Source organism: Sceloporus undulatus, chromosome 1 (genome assembly GCF_019175285.1).
Source record: "Sceloporus undulatus isolate JIND9_A2432 ecotype Alabama chromosome 1, SceUnd_v1.1, whole genome shotgun sequence".
In the NCBI taxonomy this organism is placed as follows: domain Eukaryota; kingdom Metazoa; phylum Chordata; class Lepidosauria; order Squamata; family Phrynosomatidae; genus Sceloporus; species Sceloporus undulatus.
This window is the reverse complement of record NC_056522.1, coordinates 318312333-318336653: the sequence shown is the minus strand read 5'-3', so window position 1 is coordinate 318336653 and position 24321 is coordinate 318312333. Positions and strand designations below refer to the sequence as shown.

The 24321-nt window shown below is 40.0% G+C and overlaps 1 protein-coding gene across 1 annotated transcript in view; it reads right to left on the bottom strand.

Moving 5' to 3' along the window:
- Window positions 1-539: 539 nt before the first annotated feature.
- The window catches only part of LOC121926747 (cytosolic phospholipase A2 zeta-like), a 38396-nt gene continuing 14614 nt past the window's right edge, over window positions 540-24321 (bottom strand). Inside the window, exons 6-12 of the mRNA XM_042459976.1 lie at window positions 11390-11522; window positions 8819-8956; window positions 6305-6391; window positions 5139-5333; window positions 3617-3783; window positions 1930-2116; window positions 540-849 (exon numbers count right to left, since the gene is read on the bottom strand). Coding sequence (XP_042315910.1) covers window positions 629-849; window positions 1930-2116; window positions 3617-3783; window positions 5139-5333; window positions 6305-6391; window positions 8819-8956; window positions 11390-11522 — 1128 coding nt within the window. The 3' untranslated portion in view covers window positions 540-628. The remainder of the gene's footprint in view (window positions 850-1929; window positions 2117-3616; window positions 3784-5138; window positions 5334-6304; window positions 6392-8818; window positions 8957-11389; window positions 11523-24321) is intronic.

The window sequence follows — 24321 nt, the reverse complement described above, 5'->3', positions numbered from 1 at the left end:
TGTAAAGTTGAAAGCTTTCATGGCCGCTATCCATAGATTTTTGTGGGTTTTTCAGTCTATGAGGCCATGTTGTAGATGAGTTGATTTCTGACGTTTTGCCATCTCTTCGAGAACATGGCCTCATAGCCCAAAAAACCCACAAAAACATTAGATACATAACTTTAAAAACAAAAAAACAGTGGTGCAGCAGGGGATGTAGCCCTCTACCCACCATAGCTTCCAAAAGTTGCCTACCCCTGCACTAAACACTTAACCAACATTTGTCTACCTAAAAGGTACAATATTCAAGTGACAGTTTCATGGGGAATGTAATGTTTGGGTCAGTCCTCTTAAATCTTCCTACCAGTGTAACACTGAAAAAACCCTGATGAGTTTTAATTGATGGGAAAAGCAGTGCACAGAAAGAACACATAATCTAGACACAACAAGTACATATAAAAACATTTTAATCCAAAACTTCACCTGGACAATCTTGCTGCCACATTTGACTTGTCTACACCATAACTGTCAAAGCTGTAAGCTTTAAAGTGTCTCATGAACTATCAATTGCGAATCTTTTCTCATTTACTTAAACATGCTGATATTCAGTCCCCGCAGTAACTTGTTCTTGCCGAAACAAGACTGCATCTCATTTTTGCTTAGTCTTCTTGAACTTCCTTCTCTTCATGGCCAGGTGAAGAGCTTTTAAAATAGCATCTTTGTTATTAATTACATTGTAACAGCTCAGTTGCAGCAGTCTGTCAAAATCTATTGGCTGATAGGTGAACTTTGTGTAACCATAAGGACCATCTTCTGTATATATATGAAAGTCTGCAAAAGACTTCTCCTCCTCAGTGTCACGTTTTACTCCTGAAGAAAAGAGGAAGAAAAGATGAATTGTGGAGGGGTTGTTTTTGTTTTTTGGCTGGGCCAGTACTATTATTGTGTGTGTTACATTGGTCACCAGCTCCCTCCATCCCTCTCTCTCTGTGTGTGTGTGTGTGTGTGTGTGTGTGTGTAAGCATGTGTGGGTGTATGTATGTGTACATACACACACACACACAAACACACACAGAGAGAGAAGAGGGTACAGAAAAGGCATTTTCGGTTAGGAGGGAAATGGCTAATATAGGGAGGACCATTGTTTATGCTCACACCATGTGAAGTCTGAATAGAAAAGTTTATATGGGCTGAAACCCAAGTATCTCACTAGTAGAGTATCTCAGCCATTGCATCTATGCCAGTTGTTCCAATCGATGGGCTATGGAGACTGCTCCTTCCTCCTAAAGTACATACACTGGTGAAGCATGAAAACATATGTCACCAAAAGGATTCTAGCTGTATATTCAGGTTCTTGTAAACACTCTTGACATACCACAATACTGAATGGATTCAGGACAAACAAGAGGAAGGTATTTTTTAAATTCTGTTTTTATTAGGGCTGGCTAAAGACTACTATCTGAGATGAAGAATGGGTTGGTATCTCTTTTTATCTAATATACAAAATCTGATTAGACCAAGAGTTGGACATTTCTTCAGTGCTGACCATGTGGTATTATAATTACCTCCTCCTAAAGACAGCAGACTACATGCAGAGGGAACAGAGACTCAGCTTTCTCCCTCAGCACCTTACTGCTGCCATCGAGGCAACCGTCCCTTTGCCCAATGTTAAAACCAGATCTGGTATTTACCTTATGGAATCATTCATGAACATAAACCAGCTTTGAGGGGGTGTCTGAAACTTATTTTCCATTTATTTATTTATAAATAAGCTTTTAAAATTGATCTGTAGTGTAGTGATTTATTTCTCCAGATAATTCCTCATATTAGGTCTTTAGAGATCCATTCCTTAGATGCTGAAAATCTGGGAATTCATGATTTGGAAGAAACTGAAAATGATTACCCTCTTCTATGGCAGCCTCTGCTATAGCTCTTCTACATGTGCCTTACCTGGTGCTTTGTATTTTTTAAATGTTTTGTTCACCAGTGGGAAATGAAGCACTATTGGAGCCTTTGGATCATCAGCATTCAAAAACATGTAACACTCCTTTGGGTTTTGCTTATCATTGTCAGAGACAGCAATGTGTGGAAAAGGAATTCCTCTTTCTTCACAGTAGCTCTGAGTCTGATGCAAGATCTGGCATAAGAGGAGGGAACATACAAGTAGCCTTTTCCGTATTGTACCAGAATCACCTACCTTAATAAGTTGAAGCTAATTTCATTGCTGTTTAAACACCAAAATACAGTAACAGGCAATTTTTTAGGAGCAGAGCACAACTTGAGCTATGGTTTATATTGATATTGTCATTTGCCATCATAACAACTGATTTCTGGTGGCTTTATGACAATTTTTTCTTAGCAAGATCTAATCAGAGTAGGTTTGCCATTGCCTTCCTCTGAAGCTGAGTTTCACTGGCTCACCAGGGTTTTGAAGCCTGGTCTCCCAGAACCCTGGTCCAACATTCAAATAACTACATAGGGGTGAAGCTACAAGCAGGGCAAGTTGAGTTCACTATCTCTCCAACTAAGAATTCTGCCCTCCCAATGAAATTTTATTTCAGCCTCCAAATTTCTAACCTTGCAAGTGTTCACTTTTATATTATGTTGTGTTCATATTCCCTTGGTAACATTGCCTGCTTCTTTTCTTTGGATGCATAAACTGCATTTTAACTGTTCAACTGAAGGTTTTTTTTAAACTAACTTTATTGTTATGTAATTAAAGTATAAGTCAAACATTACAGTATGCCATGAATAGTAAGGTAGAACACTATAGGTTAACAACTATAAGAATGAAAACAAACAGAGCAAAATTAACATTAAAGAACAAATAGAAACACCAAAATGCCAACAAGCAATAGGAGATAATTAATCGGTATCTTGACACGTCAGCCAATCTTATTAGAAGTCAATATTTGAAGTTTCAAGTTACTGCAATGCTGGAAATTTGGAGAATGAAAGAAAATGTCATGGGGAATCAAATCACTCATTTCGGGGGCCAAGACAATGGTCTCATTTTGCCCTACTGAAAAGCTACACCCCACACTACATCACGCCATCTCTATGATTTATATACCAGATGCAAAGATCTCAACAGTTTAACACCCAGTAGACTGAAGTCTGGATTGGTTTATGTAAGTCTTTAGGCAGGCCCTTCTATGTTAATCCAAAAGAACTTTTGGATTGCTACCACTGCTATCCAGCAGCAAACTCAGGTGTTGAGAGCCAACAAAAAAGAAATCAAAACAGGATACTGGAAGACAAGAGGGATGTCATCTGCATGTTCAGGAACTACCTGCCTATGTTGATGTATAAAGGTCCATAGATCTGTTGCTTTCACCACTCCCCTCCTGTTACTCCTGGCTTGCCTCTTCTGACTCCTGAGTAAGCAGTCCTAAATTCTCCTACTGGTATCTACCCAAAACTGAAAGTGAGGCTTTCTGGCTTTGCTTCTTAAAGGATCACACAACTAAATAATCGTAGTTGTACATTATTAACTGGGCCTGGAGGACTGGATTCCATTTTATGGTCCTAGACAACATTGGGTTCTGTTGAACTTTGTCCATAAAATCTAGGTTATGCCCAAGTGTTGATTACTCTGCCAGCATTTTAGTGGACTGTGTATCCTTGTATCTCTCACCTCAAAAGGAGACTGCCAAGAGTAATTGAATGAAAATATGATATCCACATCTCTCTCTGGCTGAAGTATCACTGGAAATGGAGAGTTGATAACAACCCCCCCATCCACCAGATGTAGACTGCTTTTTCCAGGTGTCAGTTGATTGGGCACTGCATCCAGGTGAGTCTCTGAAAGATGCCAAAACAGTGCCCATTGAAACAGTTTAGTTAGGGTTTGTGTTCTTTCTCCTCCCCATCCCACAGATCAAATGTCACAGCTAGACTCAGGCAACATTTCAGAAATTGCTTGTTACTTACTTCCACTGAAACCTTTTAAATGAATATTCAGGAGTTATAGTTAAAGTGTTAACATGCTTTAGTAATATTACACAAGTTAAGCATTAGGATTATTTTCTTTTATTGCTAGCATTTCTCTTTCCCTTGCTTGATCTCTGTTGAATCTGCTGTACTGAATTGCTATGTTTCTTGGTGGTGGTGATCTCCATGTAATCTCTGAGATAACAGAAACACAGTACCATGGAGAGGTACATTTTATTTTGGGAAATACTGTTATAGTTTAAACTGATCTGGAAAGTGGGAATAAAAAACACAGGAACAAAACTAGGGACTTACAGTGGCACTTAAGAACAAAATCCTGAAAATGAAATATATGGAGTGGAACAGATATAAGGATTCTCATTCAGATTTTAGCAACAATCTTAGGATGCATCCACACTGCAGAAATAATCGAGGTTGACACCACTGTATCTGCCATAGTTCAATGCTATGCAATCCTAGGAACTGTAGCTTGGTAGGACATTTAGCCTTCTCTGTCAGAGAGCTTTGACACTTCAACAAACTACAAATCCCAGAATGAGATTTCCAATAGGAACCTGGAGCATATCTATGTTCGTAGAATATAAACTGGTTTGTAACACCTATTGCTTTTTTGGAGATCATCACACAAGGGCCATTTACACTTAAATAGCATTATTCTAACGTTATATAGCAAGAGCTATACAATGATGATATTGAAACACTTACTTTCACATGTGCCACAATAACAGGGCATTAACAATTCATGAACAATAATATAGTGCTTTTATATTCCACATCATCTCTTACTGCTAAGGAACTCTCCTGTGACTCACAAGCATGACGCAGGAAGTGATTCTGCCGAACAACACACTGGGAGACTGAGAGATTCAATTTATTTCCGGACGGTTTAATGACGGATTCTCAATAGCACTATTGAAACGTGATTGCCTTTCACACATTTGTGATAGTGCTAATGAAGCGCTATTGGCAAGCCATTAACACTTTAACAGTGTTAATGAGAAGTTGCACTAGCATGGCCCTTCCATGATGTGACAACTATGGTATGTGGATGATGTTATGTGAAAATCTTTCTGTGATCGCACAAACATGACAGGACTATAGCGTCTCTTTCATGTTTCTTACCGCTGTGTGATCATCTTCTTTATCATGAAATTCTGTTGGCTGAAATTCACTTAGTAACTAGCAGGTTCACATGAAAAAATTACCTTTCCAAGCTACAAATTCCTTGTCATTGACATAGTCCTTATGAAGATACAGTCCATGTAGAAAGTTGAAGTTTTCCCCAGTGGTTATCCGTGACTTAAATAAATTGTAAAATAGCTGTGTAAAGGCTCCTCCTGGCATGATCACCTGAGCTTGTCTTGGGGAAGAGTCCAGGGACTGAGAGCCCAAGAGCTCATCTGCAAAATGTAAAACAAAAACAACAAGAAGAAAAGGAATATGCAGTCTATTTCCTTCACATCCCAATTTTTCAACAACAAAAAATCCACCCTCCTTTTTGCTATTTGTCCATATTTTGCTTTAGCAGAACTGAAATCTTTGGATTTTGATCCCAGTGAAATCAATGGGGCATTAGTTAGAAATTTTTGCATAGTTTTCTAAGTGATCCTGCTCTGGATTGATCCAGTGAATAATTAGTGGCAGAATTAGTGAACATGATAAAACAAAACAAAATCTTGAATCACAGAATGAATCAGGAAAAATCAACTATAAGACTAAAAGGATTTGCTACTCAGATAGCCACAGAGACACACCAGCCCTGGGCCAAATTCAGTAACTAGCTAACTTTAAAAACGTATTTTTCTCATGTGAAGTTGTATGTTACTTCAAGAAAACATGGGCCAGTACAGATGGCCCTAAAGGGGCAGCTTGACACCATCCCTTTGAGGGTCTCAGCAATCACATGCTGCAGCTCTGACCCAGTACAGTATTTTTCCAGCCCAAAAAGAAGCAGCAAAATGCCGATCCTTTTGGGGTGGAAAAAGGGAGGCTTTTCTGCTGTGGCACCAGCTTTTCAGTACTCCTGCGGCATGAGGTGTGTGAATGCCGCACCGCTGGATGCTGCCAGACGTCTGGACAGGTGGGCGGCATGATGCCAGCTTGGTGGCAGTGTCAAGGTTGCATCATCTGAAAGCCACACCCCCACACCACTCCAAAGCCAGCTGAAGCTGCCGGTCTGTTAAGCCCCCATATTTTCTTCTTTGAGGATTTAAAAACAATTCTTTGATTGAAATTTTTCAGGAAACACATTTACATTTGCAATCCTAGGCACATTTACTGGGGAGCATCCCCACTCCCCATTAACACCTGAGGAAATACTCATACAATTGGGCATCTTTTTTGGAAATGTTGAATATACTCTTTTCTTTACCTACAATTTTGATGGCACCTTTCACAGATTCCATTGTGTCTTTCCAGATGTCCTCTATGTTGCCAGCAAAGGCACTGCCCCAAATTCCTGCCACAGGAGTAAAATGTGATCATGTAACTCACTGGCTGCTGCTTGACATTGCTCTCCCTGAAGGCAGAGCTTAATACTGCAATGCATGCAATGCTGCAATAGAAGAAATTTCAAGCCCCTGCCATACATGCATACACACACACACAGAGAGAGAGAGAGAGAGCATACTATAATTTGTTCTCTTCCCTATATAACTTTTTCCAAATTTTCAAACTACAGTCCTCCCTCCATATTCCCAGGGGTTAGGGGAATGAGAATCCTGTGAATATGGGGAAATTGTGAATAACTCCACCCCCCACTCAGAAGCCAATTAAAGGGAAGGGTGAGCAGGGGAAGAGGAGCAGTGCTGTGTGCTCGTTTTTCCCACCCTCCTGTCCCTTTAATTGGCTTCCTACCCATTCTCCTCCTCGATTGTCTTCTTAGGCATCCCAAGGAGAGGATCGGTGAGGAGAAAGCAAGAGGTGCCTTAGTCCCTCCGAGACCCTTTTCCTCCCCGATCCTTTCCCTGGGCATCCCAAGGAGAAGATCGGGGAGGAGAAAGCAAGAGGTGCCTTGGTCCCTCTAAGACCTTTTTCCTCCCCAATCCTTTCCCTGGGCATCCCAAGGAGAGGATCAGGGAGGAGAAAGCAAGAGGTGCCCAGGCCAAAGACTGGGGGAAAGAAAAGTCTTAGAGAGGGGAAAGGCACCTCCTGCCTTCACCTCCCCCATCTCTCCCTGGGCTTCCCAAGGAGAGATTGGGCAGGTAAAGAGAGGAGGAATGCCTGCAATAGTGGGCTTCATTTCACGAATAATCAAAACCATGAGTCTCAAGGCCGTGAATATGGAGGGCTGACTGTACCTCTAAGAGGCATTTAATCAAAGAGAGAACTATTAAAGAAATACAAATGAATACTATTAGGAGATGACAGCTGTATTAGACTTTGAAAGAAAGGGTGTTTCCACTTGGGGCAGATGCCTTGACTTCATACAAACACGGGTTTGGGATCTGGAGGTTTAACAAAAATGACTACAGTATGTGTTTTGGACCTAAGAAGATAAGGCAGAATAATAAGACTGCTCCTGGTCTGCACTGTGCTGAGTACTTCCAGTGTCATAATTTAGACTTATAAAATTCCCCCACAACCAACATTAGAAGCCAAGCAGCCTCACCAACATAAAGATTTCTGCAACACTGCAAAATGAGGTGGTGAATGAAGAAGCATCCAGACCTCTCCCATCAACAAGGTATTTTGTGACAGGCATCTGTGAATCCCTGTGGCTGCCTGTCAGAAAGCACTATTCATTGCTGGGATCAGGATGTCTGTTTCTTCACTAACTAGCCCGCTCCCAAGAACCTCTGCAACCCTACGATTGTGGAGTTGCCTGGCCTCTAAGGTGTTCACTTAGGAGGGGGTTCACTTTGGGAGACATAACTACAAAACCAAAGCTCTGTCATTTAGTTATGCCTCCTGATGCAGGCTCTTGGCCAACTACACTTGTCCCTCTATATTCGCTAGGGTTAGGGGCACAAGACCCCCGTGAATATGGAAAAAACGCAAATATCAAAAACACCATGTTTTGACCTGAGATGACACATCTCTAGGAATCTCTAGGTCCTCCAGTGCAACTCTGTGGTCAACAGCTGCCAGACACTGACCTTATAGAACTGTTCTGGAGGAGCTACAAATGCCTAATGGAGTGTTCTCTCTAGGAATCTCTAGGTCTTTCAATGCAACGTTTAGTTAAAATTGACCATAGATATTCCTAGAGAGAACATATTAATCAGATCCTTGAATAATCAAATCCACAAATATCAAATCCGCAAATATGGAGGGATGAGTGTATTTCTGTTCCTTCTTAGATCATTTAATTGTATTATAGTGTGACATATTTTGTTTTATTCCTTTGATAGTCATACAGTAAAGGGTGGTTAACATATTTCTAATTAAAAAGAATAGACATAAGCAAGGGAAACAGATCATAGTATACAATACCAAGGCATGCTAGGACAGAGCTTTTATCAAATGAAATTGGTCACATATGCATGACCAGCTTCTGAACTTACAATAAACTGTAAAACATATGCTAATACAGGGTGCCAGTCTCAATATTGTTCTGGCCACTCTCCTTCAGAGTAATCAATAATCAGTAGACTGAATGTCATAATTTTACATGCATACTGAATGGCAGGTATAGTCTCAACAGTACAGAAATTCTTCTTGGACTTTCTGATCCTCAAAATTCATCTGGAGTGTACATTATGCAACTCCAGTCTGCACATGTAGGCTTTTATGAAGATGTGCTGTCCAACATAATAGTTTCATTGAAGTCCCTCTGAGACATGTGGGCTATTTTTTAAGTAGGTGACTAAAAACCATGGATCCCACTACAAAGTTATTTTCTCTGTACATCAGGAAGTTATCCTATCTGTGCATCTACTCCTACCTTGGAGGAAACAGATCCTGGGTTCCTGATGTCTCTCAAGCAATAAACCCATGAAAAATCTACTGCTGTAGTCTTCTGTGCGGATAAAAGCTCCATATTTATGAAAACCAAATTCATATGGCGTATACTCACACCATTCTAAGAAGAATTTAAAAGATTTTTTTTTACTTAAATGCATTAATATTTTTTCTTACAAGTTCAAAATGAATAGACCTATATTACAAACTTACCTTTAGACAAGATGTCTGAGGGTCAGATTCCTTTGATGCCTTACCAATCAATCCTACAAACAAACCCTTCATTTACATTTCACCTTTTCCCCAAAAATGGGACTCAAGGCAGTTTACAGAATAAATAGAGGCAACTAAAACCACATATAGCTGAAAGCATACAAAAGGTTGATAAGATATTTAAAAACGTATATTAAAATTATAACAGAAAATCCATTATATAAAACAGTTACCATCTGCTGGAATATCTAACATCTGCTGGAACAGAATAGTTTTCACTTGATGATGGAAAGACTGCAGGGAGGGAGCCAGTCTAGTCTCCTATGGAAGGGAGTTCTGCTAAGATGACCTTCTCCCTTTTTTCTACCAAACTTGACTGTTAAGGTGATGGGACTGAAAGAAGCATCTCCTCGAAAAGCTTAGAGTTCAGGCATCCTTATATAAGGATGGCATTTGATTACACCAATATATATAATGGGATCTGAGCATACATGGATTATGGTATTTATGGGGGATCCTAAAACCAAACCCCAGAGGATACTGACGGCCACTGTATCTGTATTTCAGCATAAGGTTATTTTCAGATGACCGTTACTAAGGCCCGGTACAGATGGGCCTTTTAGACACCTTCATCACATGCTAGGGGTTGCCTGGGGGCAGAGCACCCACATGCCCCACAACCCTCACACGTGACAAGGGCGCATCATAACAATGGCGGGCACCTTGTTACATGGGTGCCGTCATTGTTTGGTAAGCGCGCGCACAGCACTGCCGCCCGGCACTTACGTAATGAATGCGCCAGTGGCGCATTGTTATTGCCGCCGCCGCAGCATCAAAAGAACTCTTTTTGCAGGTTCTTTTTCCGCCAGCGGGAAGCTGCACAGTTTGGCAGCTGCAGCTTCCATCCAGTGGAAAAACAGACACACCGACAGGCTGCCCTTTTGGGAGGTGGTCTGTACCCACGCCTAAAATTTCAATTCCATCTCTGTAAACATTCACCAATTTCATACCTGTAAATTCACGGGATTTCAACATTAGTCCTCACATTCAGAGCTGCATCTAATGGGTAGGTAGGTTTTGCCCCCACTTGACGGCCTTCTTGTTGATCAGACAGCTTGGCTGGTTCCTTCTGAATATGGTAGGGGAAATAATTAGTATCATCTGATGTTGGCTTCAAATTTTCCCAAAGAAATTTCATATTGCCTACTTAAAACCATTTTATATAAGTATGAAGAAAAAATACAATAAATACCAAGTACACAACCACAAACCATACAAAACATTTCCTTTAATATTTAAAATAATGTTACCTAATTTGGTTCAGGACATAAAAGAGTAGAACCACTGGTCTTTCTCATTTAGATGATACATATCCCACAGTCCTGAACATATCAAGAAAAAGTGTTTTTAATGAAGCTTTTGTTCACATCTCCTAGTTGTACGTGATCTTCCACAGATTTTAGGACCCTCATCTTTACCTTGTTGTTCCAGGATTATTCTATGGAAGGCCCCATAAAATCACAAGAGAGTGGCTGTCTTTCCTGTTTTCTCTATGGCAATTAATTCCTGAAAATAATATGCCAATTGCTCTGCAAGAAAATGCTCCAACTTTTCCCCTTGTCATTACTGTCTGCAGCATTGTTAATTGCGTCCCTGAAGATCTTTTTTGACCATAGAGAATCTTTGTAGAGTGTGGATATACACCTATCAAAATGACAATCAGATACTTCAGTTAAATAAAAGAACATTAAACAATAGAGCATCCTAGAATATGGAAGGAGCAATCCTTATGCTTAGTTGATGCCAACGTGGTGATTTTGGAATAGATAAATCCCTTCAACAGTGAGTCATGATAAGTTGGCATATTCTAGCACAATGTCATGTGGCTTGTTCTGTGAAGTTTCACAATATTGCTGGTATAAGGCCTGAAAACTGATAGCTTGGGGAATAGCTTCTTATTTCCCCTTTTAAAAAAGGTTTTGAAATGTCACTAAGCCTCCTTATTGACCATGGAAGACAGTGAGCCATGAACACAAAGCTTTTAGAATTATCAGTACAAAAACTGCCCAATTAAATAGTTCACTGTATGGTGCATAATGATTCATGTCCCGAAATAAGAATCTAAATTAAGATTAAGATTAATAAATTAGTCTTTTTAATATTAAGACAGAGTCTCTGCCTCTTAAATGCCATCACTATTATAATGCAAGCATTTATGAGGATAATAGCAAATATTGCTTTCGAATTTAATCATGAAGATTTGTAGAGGAAGAAAAAAAGTGTTTTTTCTAATACAAAGTTTAAATCGAGATAAATGGGATTGGAATTTCTGGTTATTTACCAGGTAGATCCTGAGACGCCACAGATATGTCAGGATATCTAAGAGGCAAGCTGCTGCAGGCCAGACAGGTTGCCATACATCCAGTCATTCGCCTCATCCCTCCTCCAGATGCTGCAACAGCCACTACAGGGGCCTAGAGGGAATATAAAGGCTAGTCTGAACCAGCTATGTGTTGGTTGGTTGGCTGATTTTATGACAAAAAGAACAGAAATCTTTAGCTCCCAGATCCTTTTTTTCTCTGTTTATATTCTGCCCTTTTACATATCAGTAATTTTCTTGTTTGCTTTAGGTTAGAGCCCTGCATATATGTATGCTAACTGTATGCTGGTTTCCAAATTTATATGCTTTCTCTTTGCTCCCATTTCCCCACTTATTATTATGCATCACTTAACCTTTTTCTTCTTTTTCCTCTGTCTGCCATTAGACAATGTATTTGACTGTGCACAAGGAATGTGAGCAAAGCTAAATTTCACATGAAAGTATACATGCTTATTCTTCATTCAAAGAAGATGACGTTTGTTTTCTTTCTCTGCAAGACTCTGTCGGTGGTATGAGACTAAATCAAGGTTTAAAAAGGCTTTGTCCTGGATAGTCATGTGACTGTGGTTGCAGATTTTCACACGCACACACTTATCCTGGGAAGAACAGGGAATGCACCACCAACAAATCATTGACAGAGAAATCCCGTAAATGTTTTGTTCTGGGCATTCCTGGTTCTTTCTGTGAGGAGACAAGGAGGGAAAAATTAACAAAATTAATGGAAAATAGCCAAGTATGTTTAATAGCTGGAATGCGAGCTGATTATGGGAAAGAACTGTTTTTGTAATAGATAACAACAGGTCAGAGAGATCTTTCATGGCTTTTTCATGACATCTAGCTTGTTTGTTGTCCCAAAATGGTGCCTAGATGTCTGCAATTCCCCAAATAAGGAATGCTGGAATGCCAGCTGGGACAGTGAGGAAAACAGTTTTCTGATAAGGGAATTGATGGTGATGGCCATGTGGGGCTTCAAATGTCTACTTTTTGTAACCAATGAATGACAAGGGATTTCTCGTGTAAATCTATGTACCAATCAATTTAGTCTTGGAATTTTTTTGTTTGAAACCCCTTTAAAGGGGATGTCACTTATTGCTCAGGGCTTTGACCTTTGGAAGATATTCCTCTGAAGTCAGCCAGTTAATATCTTGTGGTTTCTTGCACTTCTGGATCTCCCTGGTTGGGTTTTCTGGAATATCTGCAATACGGGATAAGTTCTCTTAGTGTGATGTGTGTGAAATCTTTGCTGCAGTCATGCAACTGTCCAGGAACAGCCTATTTAAACTCTCATTTTCCATCCGTGATTATAAGTCTTCTGTTGCTTGACCCTGGTGGTTCAATGTTAAATGCTGGTACTGCGATCACGTGTTGTGCAGGGGGTAGGCAACCTTTTCGAGCTGGGGGCGGGTTGCAGTCCCTCATGACAACTGGGGGGCCGAGCCAACAAAAATTAAATAATTAAATATTTTAAAAAATTTAAATAAATAAATAATAAACCGGAGAAATGTAAGACAAAAAATTTTCAAATTGGACACTTTTTTTATAAAAAATGGAGGACCACGTGAAACAAAATTGCTGTTTTTTAACAAATGTTAATATAAATGCATGTTTCTGCTGGCTTCTATAGACAATTGCCCCCTTGTCCCCTTGCCTCCCTTGCCTCCCCTTGCCCGCTTGCTTGCCCCGCTTGCTTCCCTTCCCACCCCTTGCCAGCTTGCTCCCCCTTCCCCTGCTTGCTCCCCTTGCCTCCCCACTTGCCACCCCCTTGCCCCCTTGCCGCCCCTTGCCCCCCTGCTTCCCACTTGCCCACCGCTGCCCCCCCAAGCCCCCGCAGCGGGTCCTGCCACCGATTGCCGCTGGCCCAGGGCCTTTGGCCTCTCACAAGAGCGGCCCTTGGCCTCCCGCGTGAGGGCCGGGGCCAAAGCTGCTCGCATGAGGGCCAAAGGCCCCGCTCAAGAGGTCCTGCCAATGATTGCTCGCCGGCGCAGGGCTTTGGCCTCTCGCACGAGCGCTCTTGCCTCTCACGCGAGGTGTTGTGGGCCAAAGGCTGCTCGCGTGATAGGGTCCTGCCGCCAATTGCCGCCGCATGGGGCCTTTGGCCTCTAGCGCAGGGCCAAGGCGTGCTCACGTGACAGGCCAAAGGCGCCCAGCGCCGGCGGCAATCGGTGGGTAGGACCAGGCTGGGGCCGGTCCCAAGGCCTCTGCTGGGCCAGAGATCCGGGCCATAGGCCGGGGGTTTGCCACCCCTGGTGTTGTGGGTTTGAACTCGCAGGGCTCCAGGTTGACTCCAGACACACAAAATGAGTATCCAGCTTCTTGGGAGCAATTGGCTAGCACACTGGTAAACCACTTAGAGAGTGCTTAGTTCACTATGAAACTGTATAGAAATGTAAGTGTTATTGCTATTGTCTATTGCTGCTTTTGCACTTCACAACTCAATTTGCAGCAATTGACGTAATCTGAGAACAAAGGAGGAAAGTTGAAGGAACTGAGGAGTTTATCGCATGCCGTTAAAGTGACTTACCCCATTTGCATTTTATTTTGAAACCGGATCTTATTGATATGGCAGGGGCCAGCGAGGCCAAAGCTCAGCACCAGCTGCATTTATCCAGCATCTTTTTCAAAGCCAGGAGTCTGTGTTTTTGAAAAGATGCTAGATAATGCTGCTGGGTTTGGGATGCAGCCAGGTTGCATTTACCCCATCCCACGGCGCATGTGATAAGATCCAGCTTCAAAATTAAATGCAAATGGGGTAAGTCACTTTAAATGGCATGTGATAACTCCTACAACTTCTTAAAAGCAGCTGGTCTGTTCCTGCCCAATCAGGATAGTTGGAGAAATGCTGTCATGGACTTGCATCCTTCTGAAGCCTATAGATTGGTGGTAGAGGCCCAACTCACTACAAGGTGTTCTCAAATAAACACACATTTTACTGCCTGTTCTTTTTCTCAGAATTATAACTCTTCTCCTCCCACCCAAAGATTGTTCAAGAGTAAATGTTTAGAAATGATATTCATTAATCCACAAGAAGGCCTCAGCAAAGTTTTCAGTAAAAAGGAAAATCTGTACCTCATCTTTCTTAGGGGCCACTTGCAGATTAAGTATTTTTCTTGAAAATATTGGCATTATTTCCTTTCTCCTTTCCAAAAAATCTCGCTCTCCTTAGAGAGTTCAGAACCAAGGCGTACCTACTATCAAATGGGCTGTTTCTAAGAAAAAAGAAAGTAATGAAGAGATCCAACTCATTCTGGTATTTATTTAATTATTTTACTTAATTTATTATATATCCCCTATTTTATCTACTATTAAATCTGTGATATACAGACCATGAAAGCCCATTTTATTCCCAGTGAAAATTATTTATAAATTTCATAAGAACAAGAATAAAATATTGAACAAATATTCTTTTAGGCTTACAACACCTTTCTTCAGCTTTCACAGTCACATCCAGAACTTGCCCCTGGAAAATATGAAATGCCATTAAATTGGTTGACACAAATTATCATGACATAATACTGTGGCTTTGTGTATAAAAAAATGCAAAAAGATATCGTGCCCACTATCTATTATTATTATTATTATATATATTCCTTTTTATAAAGCGTGTAATTTACACAGCGCAGTAACCTACAATTTTTTAATTGACGGTTCCCTGCCCTCATTTGCACATTATAGCAATTGCTTATATTAAATATAGTCAGCCCTTCATATCTGCAGATTCTGCATCCATGGATTCAACTATCCATGGCTTGAAAATATTCCCTCCCCACACAAAAAAAATTCCAAAGGGCAACCTTGATTTTCCTATTTTTATAGACACACTATTTTTTTACTACATTGTATATAAGGAATTACAGCAGCCACAGATTTTGGTACCATGGGTCGGATCCTGGACGCCAACCTCAATAGATACCAGTGCCCTTTCCCAATATTACATAGAACATTCATCATTCTGCCAATTTCTTGCATAACATCTAAATTAACTCTGAGGACATTCTGGCAAGATCAGAGGTACATAGTTTTCAAATGTTTTCCTCGGGGCCTTGCCCATAGTAAGTATTACATCTGTTCTATGCATGTTCCCACATGCGCTCTTTATATGTGAGCTGACGCTGAAGAATCTCAAGCTGGACAGCTTCGATGATACTGAAGACGCACACACGTTCAACTGTCAACATTCAAAACATTATTGCACACAGACCCATGTCTTATGTGAAAATAGATTATGAACTTTGATTAAAAACGTATTGGGAGTGCTATCTCATTTGTTAAAAATATATTCTAGAAATTAAAAAAAGAAGGGCTAAGGTTTAACACTAGTGATATGAAACAAAAGTAGATTGAATTAATAGCATACAACAGGGATGAAACTCTTCACTAATTTTCCTCTCATGGAAAGCAACAGGTAATTTTAGCATTTTTCTTCTTGGTATAAGAAAGTCTTCAAGAACTGCACAATGTTCAAAGATTATTCACAGTTTGAGACTTATTCTGAACCAAAAATCTGCACATAACCAGCATTTTCTGTGCAAGGCGTAGCTGTTTTCTACACAAAACAATTATGTGCAATTTTTTTCATGGAATAAGTGTTGAACTGCATGGGTTCTCATCAGTTTCTCAACATACATTTTTTCTATTATTATTTTGAATATTTTCAAATATGTTCACATCCCTGTCATACAATACTACAAAACAAAAAGTTTCAATCTACCCAAATTTTTTGACAAAATACATAGCTTTAGATGTATGGCTTATGAACATGTCAATATGCAATTTGCAAAATATTATTATAACATATGTCAAATATGTTACTGAAACCAGGGTTGAGATATGGGTGGATAAGGTGAGAGATGTTTTTCTGTCCCAGTTGTGCTCCTCTAAGAAGTCAGTATAGCACCAACATAGGCTGGATATGTTATTCATTTGTATATATTTTGGGCAAACAACACTAAAAGTATACCTGTCCTAGGGGAACAGTCAATTCCACTTCCTTTCCAAGAGGGAGCTCTGAAACTGGGATAGCTCCGTTCCCTATTACTATGGTCTTCATCTGTAAATCTTCACTCCATCCTTCCTAGGGACAAAATGACTTATTTTAAAATATATATTTAATTTTATATATTTGTAGATCGGGCCTGAAAAAATCATCCAACACAACTGGGCAAATACCAAGGCACTGGATCTAACACCTGTTCCTTGTTAACATATATATCACTCAGCACTTTAGAGAAGTGTTGGGCAAGATAGCTATTGCTATGTATGCATCAGGGAAAGGATCCACAAACTCTGAGAAAGTGGAAGATGATGGAAGCAAGCTTTTGTTCCAAGCCAAAAGTGCTTTCATCTGAGCTGCTAAAGGCCAGGAAGTCCCAAGTAATGCAGCCACAGTGATTCTCTGTTTTTGTCTGCCAGCTACCACAACATCTCTGCCATTCCTGCCCATCCAAAGTGGTACAGGTTGCTGCCTCAGTCAACCACCACTGGCACTTCTCTGAGTGAACAGAGACTTCAGAGAAGCAATCATGGCCCAACTATGACTTTAAAAGGACCAATTTCCAGTAAAACCACACCGTCAGTCAATGATCCCTATTAGAGGCATAATCCACACAGTTTTGTAGCATTAAGGGACAATAGACACGAAGGTCCATCGTGCATATCCTGGCTATGATTGATGAAGGCAAGCGGCACCTCTGTTCTTATAATGTGAGGAAATATACTTCAGTGTGTCTGGCTCCAACCGGTAAGCAGAATTAGAAGATACTAATAGACTTGCATATAGGCCACTGATGAAAACAACAGTGTCAAAATGTTGGCTTATTTACACCTATGCTTGTTAATCTTCTACCAGTGAAACATCTTCACATCTATTGTACTTTTAGTGCAACAAAATTGTATGGATTATGTATTTAATATGGATCATTTACTCAGAATTGACCCTTTTAATTTATTAATAATCTATACACATGTCATGTTTGTTTGTTTACTCACTCGGATATCAGTCTGCCAGTATGCCCATCCAGAAGCTCTTCAGTTAGTAAATATTATTAAAGGTAAGTCTCTTGACATGAATGTCTAGTCATAACCGACTGTAGGGGGTGGTGCTCTTCTCCATTACTAAGCCGAAGAGCCAGCATTATCAGAGGTGGTCATGTGGCCAGCATGACTGCACCGAATGCTGTTACCTTCCCACCAAAGTGACACCTATTTATCTACCTGCATTTGCATGCTTTCGAACTGATAGGTTGGCAGAAGCTGGGACAAGTGACTCGTGCCTCAAACTGCCAACCCTCCGATCTTCCAATCGTCAAAATTGGTGTGTTAACCACTAAGCCACCATGATAAATATTAGTACATGGGCATAGGTTTATGATTTCCAAAAAGGAGGTGAGAGACAATCTCATGAAATGGAATCATGAAAAAGGAGTTTATATGAGAAGACTTACTTCAAGATAAAAGCACATTGAGATTTAATGGGTGTGAGAACTGAAGCTTAGGATATTTAAAGAAGTTAATCCCTGTTCATCAATAGAAATATAGTGTCTAGATCAAGGAAAGTAACAGTGCCACTCTGTTCTGCTCTGGTCAGGCCTCACCTGGAATACTGTGTCCAGTTCTGGGCACCATAATTCAAAAATTGACAAGCTTGACAAATGGTGAAAGGTGTGGAAACCATGCCCTATAGAGGGAGCTGGGAATGTTTAGTCTGGAGAAGAGAAGTTTAAGAGGTGATATGACAGCCTTGTATAAATATTTGAAAGGATGTCATATTGAGGAGGGAGCAAGCTTGTTTTCTGATGCTCCAGAGAATAGGACTCGGAACAGTGGATGCAAGCTAAAAGAAAAGAGATTCCGCCTAAACCTTAGGAGGACATTCCTGACAGTAAGGGCTGTTCAACAGTGGAACGCACTCCCTCGGTGTACGGTGGAGTCTCCTTCTTTGGAGGTCTTTAAACAGAGGCCGGATGGCCATCTGTTTGGAGTGCTTTGATCTTGAGTTCCTGCATGGCAGGGGGTTGGAGTGGATGACGCTTGTGGTCTCTTCCAGCTCTATGATTCTATGATTCAGCTGTTTGCCTGAATGGATGAAAGGCTAATCAAGGAAAGCATATACCTTGATGTGCTCAAATGCACCCAGCAAGTGTCACACAAATTTTTGTCCACTCAGTGTGAAAGTGTGAAGAAGATTTTGCAACCATGTTCGGTCAGATGCAGTTACAACTGATCATGCAGGCTCTACATGTACATTCAAATCAACATGGTTACAAAACCCTCTTGACATCTTTGCAGTTGTGCTCACATGCTCAGGATATCATGATCATATTGCATCCCCCACTGTTACCCAAAAAGGTTGGGGGGTAACATGGGGTCTCCACTCACAGTATCAGCATCTCCTTGGTATAATAATAATAATAATATTTATTTGTATCCCGCCCCTCTGAGAACAATCAGGGCGGCTAACAAAGTTAAAAATACAGCACATATAAAATCCCTGTTGCCCTCTCCTCCTTAAAAATGTATTAAATCCAATGCAGAATTAAAAACAAACAAACAAACAAAAAACATACAAGTTAAAAACTGACCAGAAGGTCAACAACATCACATCAGCCAACCATCAATGGGAGCGGCAGTATCTTATTCCCAGACATTTTTCTGAGGCCGGGTTCTCTATTCTGGGAAGGCCTGCCAGAAGAGATTCGTCTTAACAGCCTTTTGAGAAAATTATTAGCTCTGTTTTATTTAGAAATGTTCAAACGTTCACACAAACACACACAAAACCAATGGAATCTTAAGAACCACACAAGACTAATAGAACTGGAAAGATATGAAAGGTTGAATGGTGAGAAAATGTGATTTAAGGTGATCATTCCAAATCCTGAAGAAAGGGTTCCACAGAAAGCAGAGATTGGCTCAGTCAGTGTCTGAGGGAGACGCAGTGAGTGAGAGAGACCCTCTGCACACATGAGGTTAGAGCTAGGGCTGATGTGTATATCTGAATTTATCACCTTGAGAGGTACATGGTGCTATCTTGCAGTGTAATGAAGACCTGATAATCTTCCTATAAAAGGATAATAGGATGCTGGAACTACTGATGTCTTTAATTTTGCAGTAACAAAACATTGACAGGATTTGAGACAACCCCTGGATGGTTGGATAGGAAAGGTGAATAGGAAAACAGCCTGGGTAAGAAGGAAGTTTGCTGTGTGATGGGATTCACTCAATCCCTTCTGCAAGAAGATATGCAGGAAGTCTGGGGGAGAATGGCGTAACCAGCAAACTCATTTGGATTTGATTTAGTGCTATCTAGGCTGACATCATGTCTCGGAGCCTTTCCCCTGTAAACTGTGCCTTTCCCATGTGAAGCTTCCTAGTATTTTAAAGGTTACTGTGACCTCTTAAAAGATGCCGAACACTAGATATGTAAATATGAAACCCATATTCCAGCAGGAGGGGGTGCTGGGTATATTAACATCACTGTTAGCTCTCCATGTATTCATGTATTATGTTGTATCAGAAAGTGACATGATCTTCAAAGTAAAATCCTCTGGATATTATAGATTCCATGTGAAAACTATCAGAAAGGGATCTGTCTTATTGTGAAACAATAACCTGTAACCTTCCGTCCAGGCTTTGTCTTATCATCAATTTATTGTAAAGAGAACACTTGTCTAAAACATCGTAAGCTCATCACATTTCTCATTTCAGCAGCTAGGAATATAATTGCAAGAAGCTGCAGAACAGGGAATGTACTAATAAGCGACTGGTAGAAAAGAGTTAGAGACATTTGGTTATTGGAAGAGCTTTCTTATACTTTTCAACTCCGTAATGGACAAAAGAAACCACACATCTTTTTTGAGGACTGGTCAGTTTTTATTGATTACATCAATACCAACTCATTTGCTATCTGACCTCCTACTCATCAAGCTATTCTTTGGATCTCAACTTCATCAACTAGCAAATCTGAGTGATATCTTTAGGACTTTGCTACTGCTGTTATCCTACAAAAGATAGCTATTATGCAAGTTTACATATAGTCCTCCAAGGCTATTTCTTACTTATGTATTAATTGTTTGTTTTGCATTGTTGTTATAAAACAAATAAAAATACTTAATTATAAAAAAGGGATTACTTCCTTTAAAAAAAGTTATATTTCAGCAAGATGTTGGACACTTCAAGTAAGAACTAGCAGACATACTTTGAAACTAGTGTTTGGCAGATGGCATTGGGCAGGCTGAATTATCAGTGTACTGTACCTACTTTCCCATTATGAATTTGTAAGAGACTTAAATTTATTTTTCTATACAAAACAGATTGCATCCATACATCCTATTTATTTGAAGACAAAGAAGTGATTGTTACAAATAGGCCATAAATAGGAGTAGCATCAACTTCATAGCTTTAAGGGGTTCTTGATGCTATCTTGCAGTGTAACAAAGACCTGATGGTCTTCCCATGGAAAGGAAAATAGCATTCTGTAACAATTGAACCCAAGACATTGATCTAGTTAATGCATCATCTTACCTCTAGCACAGCTGTAGTTTGCAGCAATTCCAGCTTCAATTTGGGAGAAATGTCTTTATTCACATGGAAAATGAAAGGGATCTTCCGTTCTTGTTCTGAATGAGCACCACAAAAAGTTGATAACTGATTTTCAAAGGATCCTGGTACAGATAATTTGATTTGGCAGTTCTCTGAATGTGGGAGGGAAAGTTGTATTAAGAAATAAATATTTATTGAAGTAATCTAGAGAACATCCAAAATGGTGATGCTATTCACATGATGATACTCAGAAAACTCAAGTAATTCACTTCTAGATAACTATTCTTCTAACAACAGGGACTCTATAGTATTGTAGTACTTTGTGACAAAACTTCTATCACCTGAAAATTCTATTGTATCTTCGGAAACATTTCTAACCTGATTGCATTCTATTTTGATATGTAGTCTGCTACCCAATGGAATTGGTAGCAGGAAAGACCTTGCATGTCCTATACAATAAAGAACACAATATATAACCCCAGAGCATAGGTCAGAGAACTGAGAAAGGGAGCTCACTAAACACAATCCTAGTTTTACATAAAGTGAACCTGAAAGAGAGGTCAGAATGGGGCAATGTAAATTGAAAGGTGATGCTACATAGGTAGAAACAGGTTAAATTTTCATTGGCTACAATCACCCCAAAGGAAGAAAGTTTCATAATACTTCCTGCCAGATAAATGAATAAATCATAAATGAATTGTTGTAATTCATCACTACAGCTGGAGGAGAACCACAACACTTTGGAGCATTGCTTTGGTAAGCTGTGGTGTAATGTGGCGATGCCCGTGGGACATAGCTGCTAAAGCTGAGTGTCTCAGGCCTCATTAATGAGAATTTGTAAAGAAAAGCTCTACACACATCTGGATCATTGTAAAGCCAGGTGTCTTTTCTTGAATAATCAACACACTGTTATGTAACCTTTATTGCATTGTTGACCCATTTCATCATATGCTGTTGCTTCTAAGCAACGTCTTTTAAATATATTTTAATACTACAATCTACAGAAACAACTCTCTCTTCTCCTAATGCTACTCTTTATCCTAGAAAACACATGTACAGATTTGCCAGGATACATGTTCTACTTACCTCATTCATACTTACATCAAGCTTGTGAAATAGGGAAATACAGCTTTGCATTACAATCTTTCCCAAAGAATTTGATTAGGAAATAGCAATTAGAAATGGAAATAAAACTACCGTTCAATATCCAGGGAGCCATCTTGCTTTTATTGATTGTTCCTTCAATACGCAGGCAGGGATGTACCTACATGATTTTTCGAAGTATAGTGGGGGGGGGGGGATGTAATGTACAATATAGTATGAGGATCTGGCCATCTTTATCCTTTTAAGAAAAAGACTAGGTGAACAGCCCCCCTATTATATATTATATTATATTATATTATATTAATTTGTATCCCGCTTTTCACCCAAAACTGGGACCCAAAACAGCTATCAATAATCCAGCCTCCTCCTCCTATATAAGCAAACAGCTGCCTCTCACTCACCACAAGAACTCCATTGGTTATTACTTCAGAAGGTTTGTGTGAACTGTTGAAATGAAAATTTGAAAGGATGAGTTTGTTTGTTTATTTACTTGACTAATGGCTCTTGAATCATCTTACAGATTTCCCACAAATTCTCATATACAGTACTGATACATAACAGAGAAAAACAGGATAATCTCACACCTGGGGCAGGTATATGTGGCTCCCAAATCATGCTCAAAACCTCACAGGATTTCAAATCTAACAAAGTTACCAAAGATCTGGTGTGAGATCTCATTTGAAGTTTTTCAATGGTAGTGCTATAACAAGACTCTGAGCTGCACAGAATCCAAGCAGCTACTTGGAGTCATGAGAAACCGCAACACTGGCTCAGGAGATGTCCAGTGCAAAAGCACCACTCTACGCTGTAAAACATCTGTAAAAGAAGCAAATAGACTATATCCCTGCAGTAGGACAATTCCTCCTCCATGTCCATTAATTGAAACATAATACTAAGCAGCTGTGGTTGTCACCAGATTGGGAAGAGGACCACTAAATACTTTTTTAACCCAGATAAGCACCAACTAAAATCATTGCAGGGCCTTAATAAAGCTTCAGGTCTAAGAAATAAATTGTCTCAAACACATTCTCCAATATATAAAATGGCAAGGACTCACACAAGAGAAATTGCATAATTTAAAGAGAAGTTTGCAGTTTGTTTCATCGGAGGAAGGAGGAGGAATACTTCACCTTTCTTCTAAGGAAAATTCCACATCCAGTTCTGCCCTCTTTGCCATAGAAAAATTAGACAAAAGAGAGTATCAAAAATAATCCCTTGCTTCAAGATGACTTTTAAATGTCATACCCTACCCACCTCAATGTTGTATCAACATTTGTATCATTCTGCCTATATCACTATTAGCTAAAGTATCTCATATCTTCTCTTCTATTAATTGATTCCTACATAGTTATGCACTACTTAATTGCCTCTTGCTGTGGTCTAATGCAATGCCTCCTGTGTTTTTAACAAGAGACCTCAGGCCCTTCCAAATGAGGAAGATGTGATGGGAGGTGGTGGTATTATTGCTGTATCTCCCACTTTCATTTTAACAATCCAGCTGATGTTTTATCAGTCAGCAGATGTTTCAGGCTATTTCCCCTCCTTTTTTGCAGTACTCCAAAGTATTTTGTTCCTACTGAAAAGGGGAGGGGGGCACATATCAATACATATTCTGTGAATTCTGATTATTCTAAGTAGGTATGCCCAATCCTGAACCCCTTCACTATTTTCAGAATGTTTCTGTCTTATCTCCCTTCTCCTCATCCCATGGATGCTCCTCCAACAGGGAAGATGCATCACTAGGTTGCTATTTGTTGCTGTAGTTTTTTTTTTTTAAATCATATAATGTTTCTGTTGTCATTTCTCCAAGGAGGAAAGGCTGGTCATCTTTGTCCATCTGCTTGGGTGAGATTTAAACTTTTAAACTTTGGCTACTGCTGTGGGAGAAGCCAGGAGCCTAATTCTACAGAAGGCTGGGAGAGGCGCACGCCTAATGGCGTGCAAATTTTTAATTTTTCTTATATAGTCAAGGAGGTTTTGGAGAAGAGATGAAAAGCTGGCCTGGGAACATTGTTGGAGGTATTCTCCAACACCTCCCAGTTGATTGAGCTCTTTAACAGAGCTTGGGGACAAAGGCCAAGCCAGCAGGGGTTCTTTACACTTGTGTTTAGCAGGGGAAATCCACAGTCTTGTTCAGTGCCTCCTTAAGACTTCTCAGTATGGACACTGAAGGACCTGCTGCAGTCACCTGCCACACTTGTGAGATGTTCTTGCCTAGAGATGTGGGGAACTTCACCTGCACCAAGTGCAAGTTG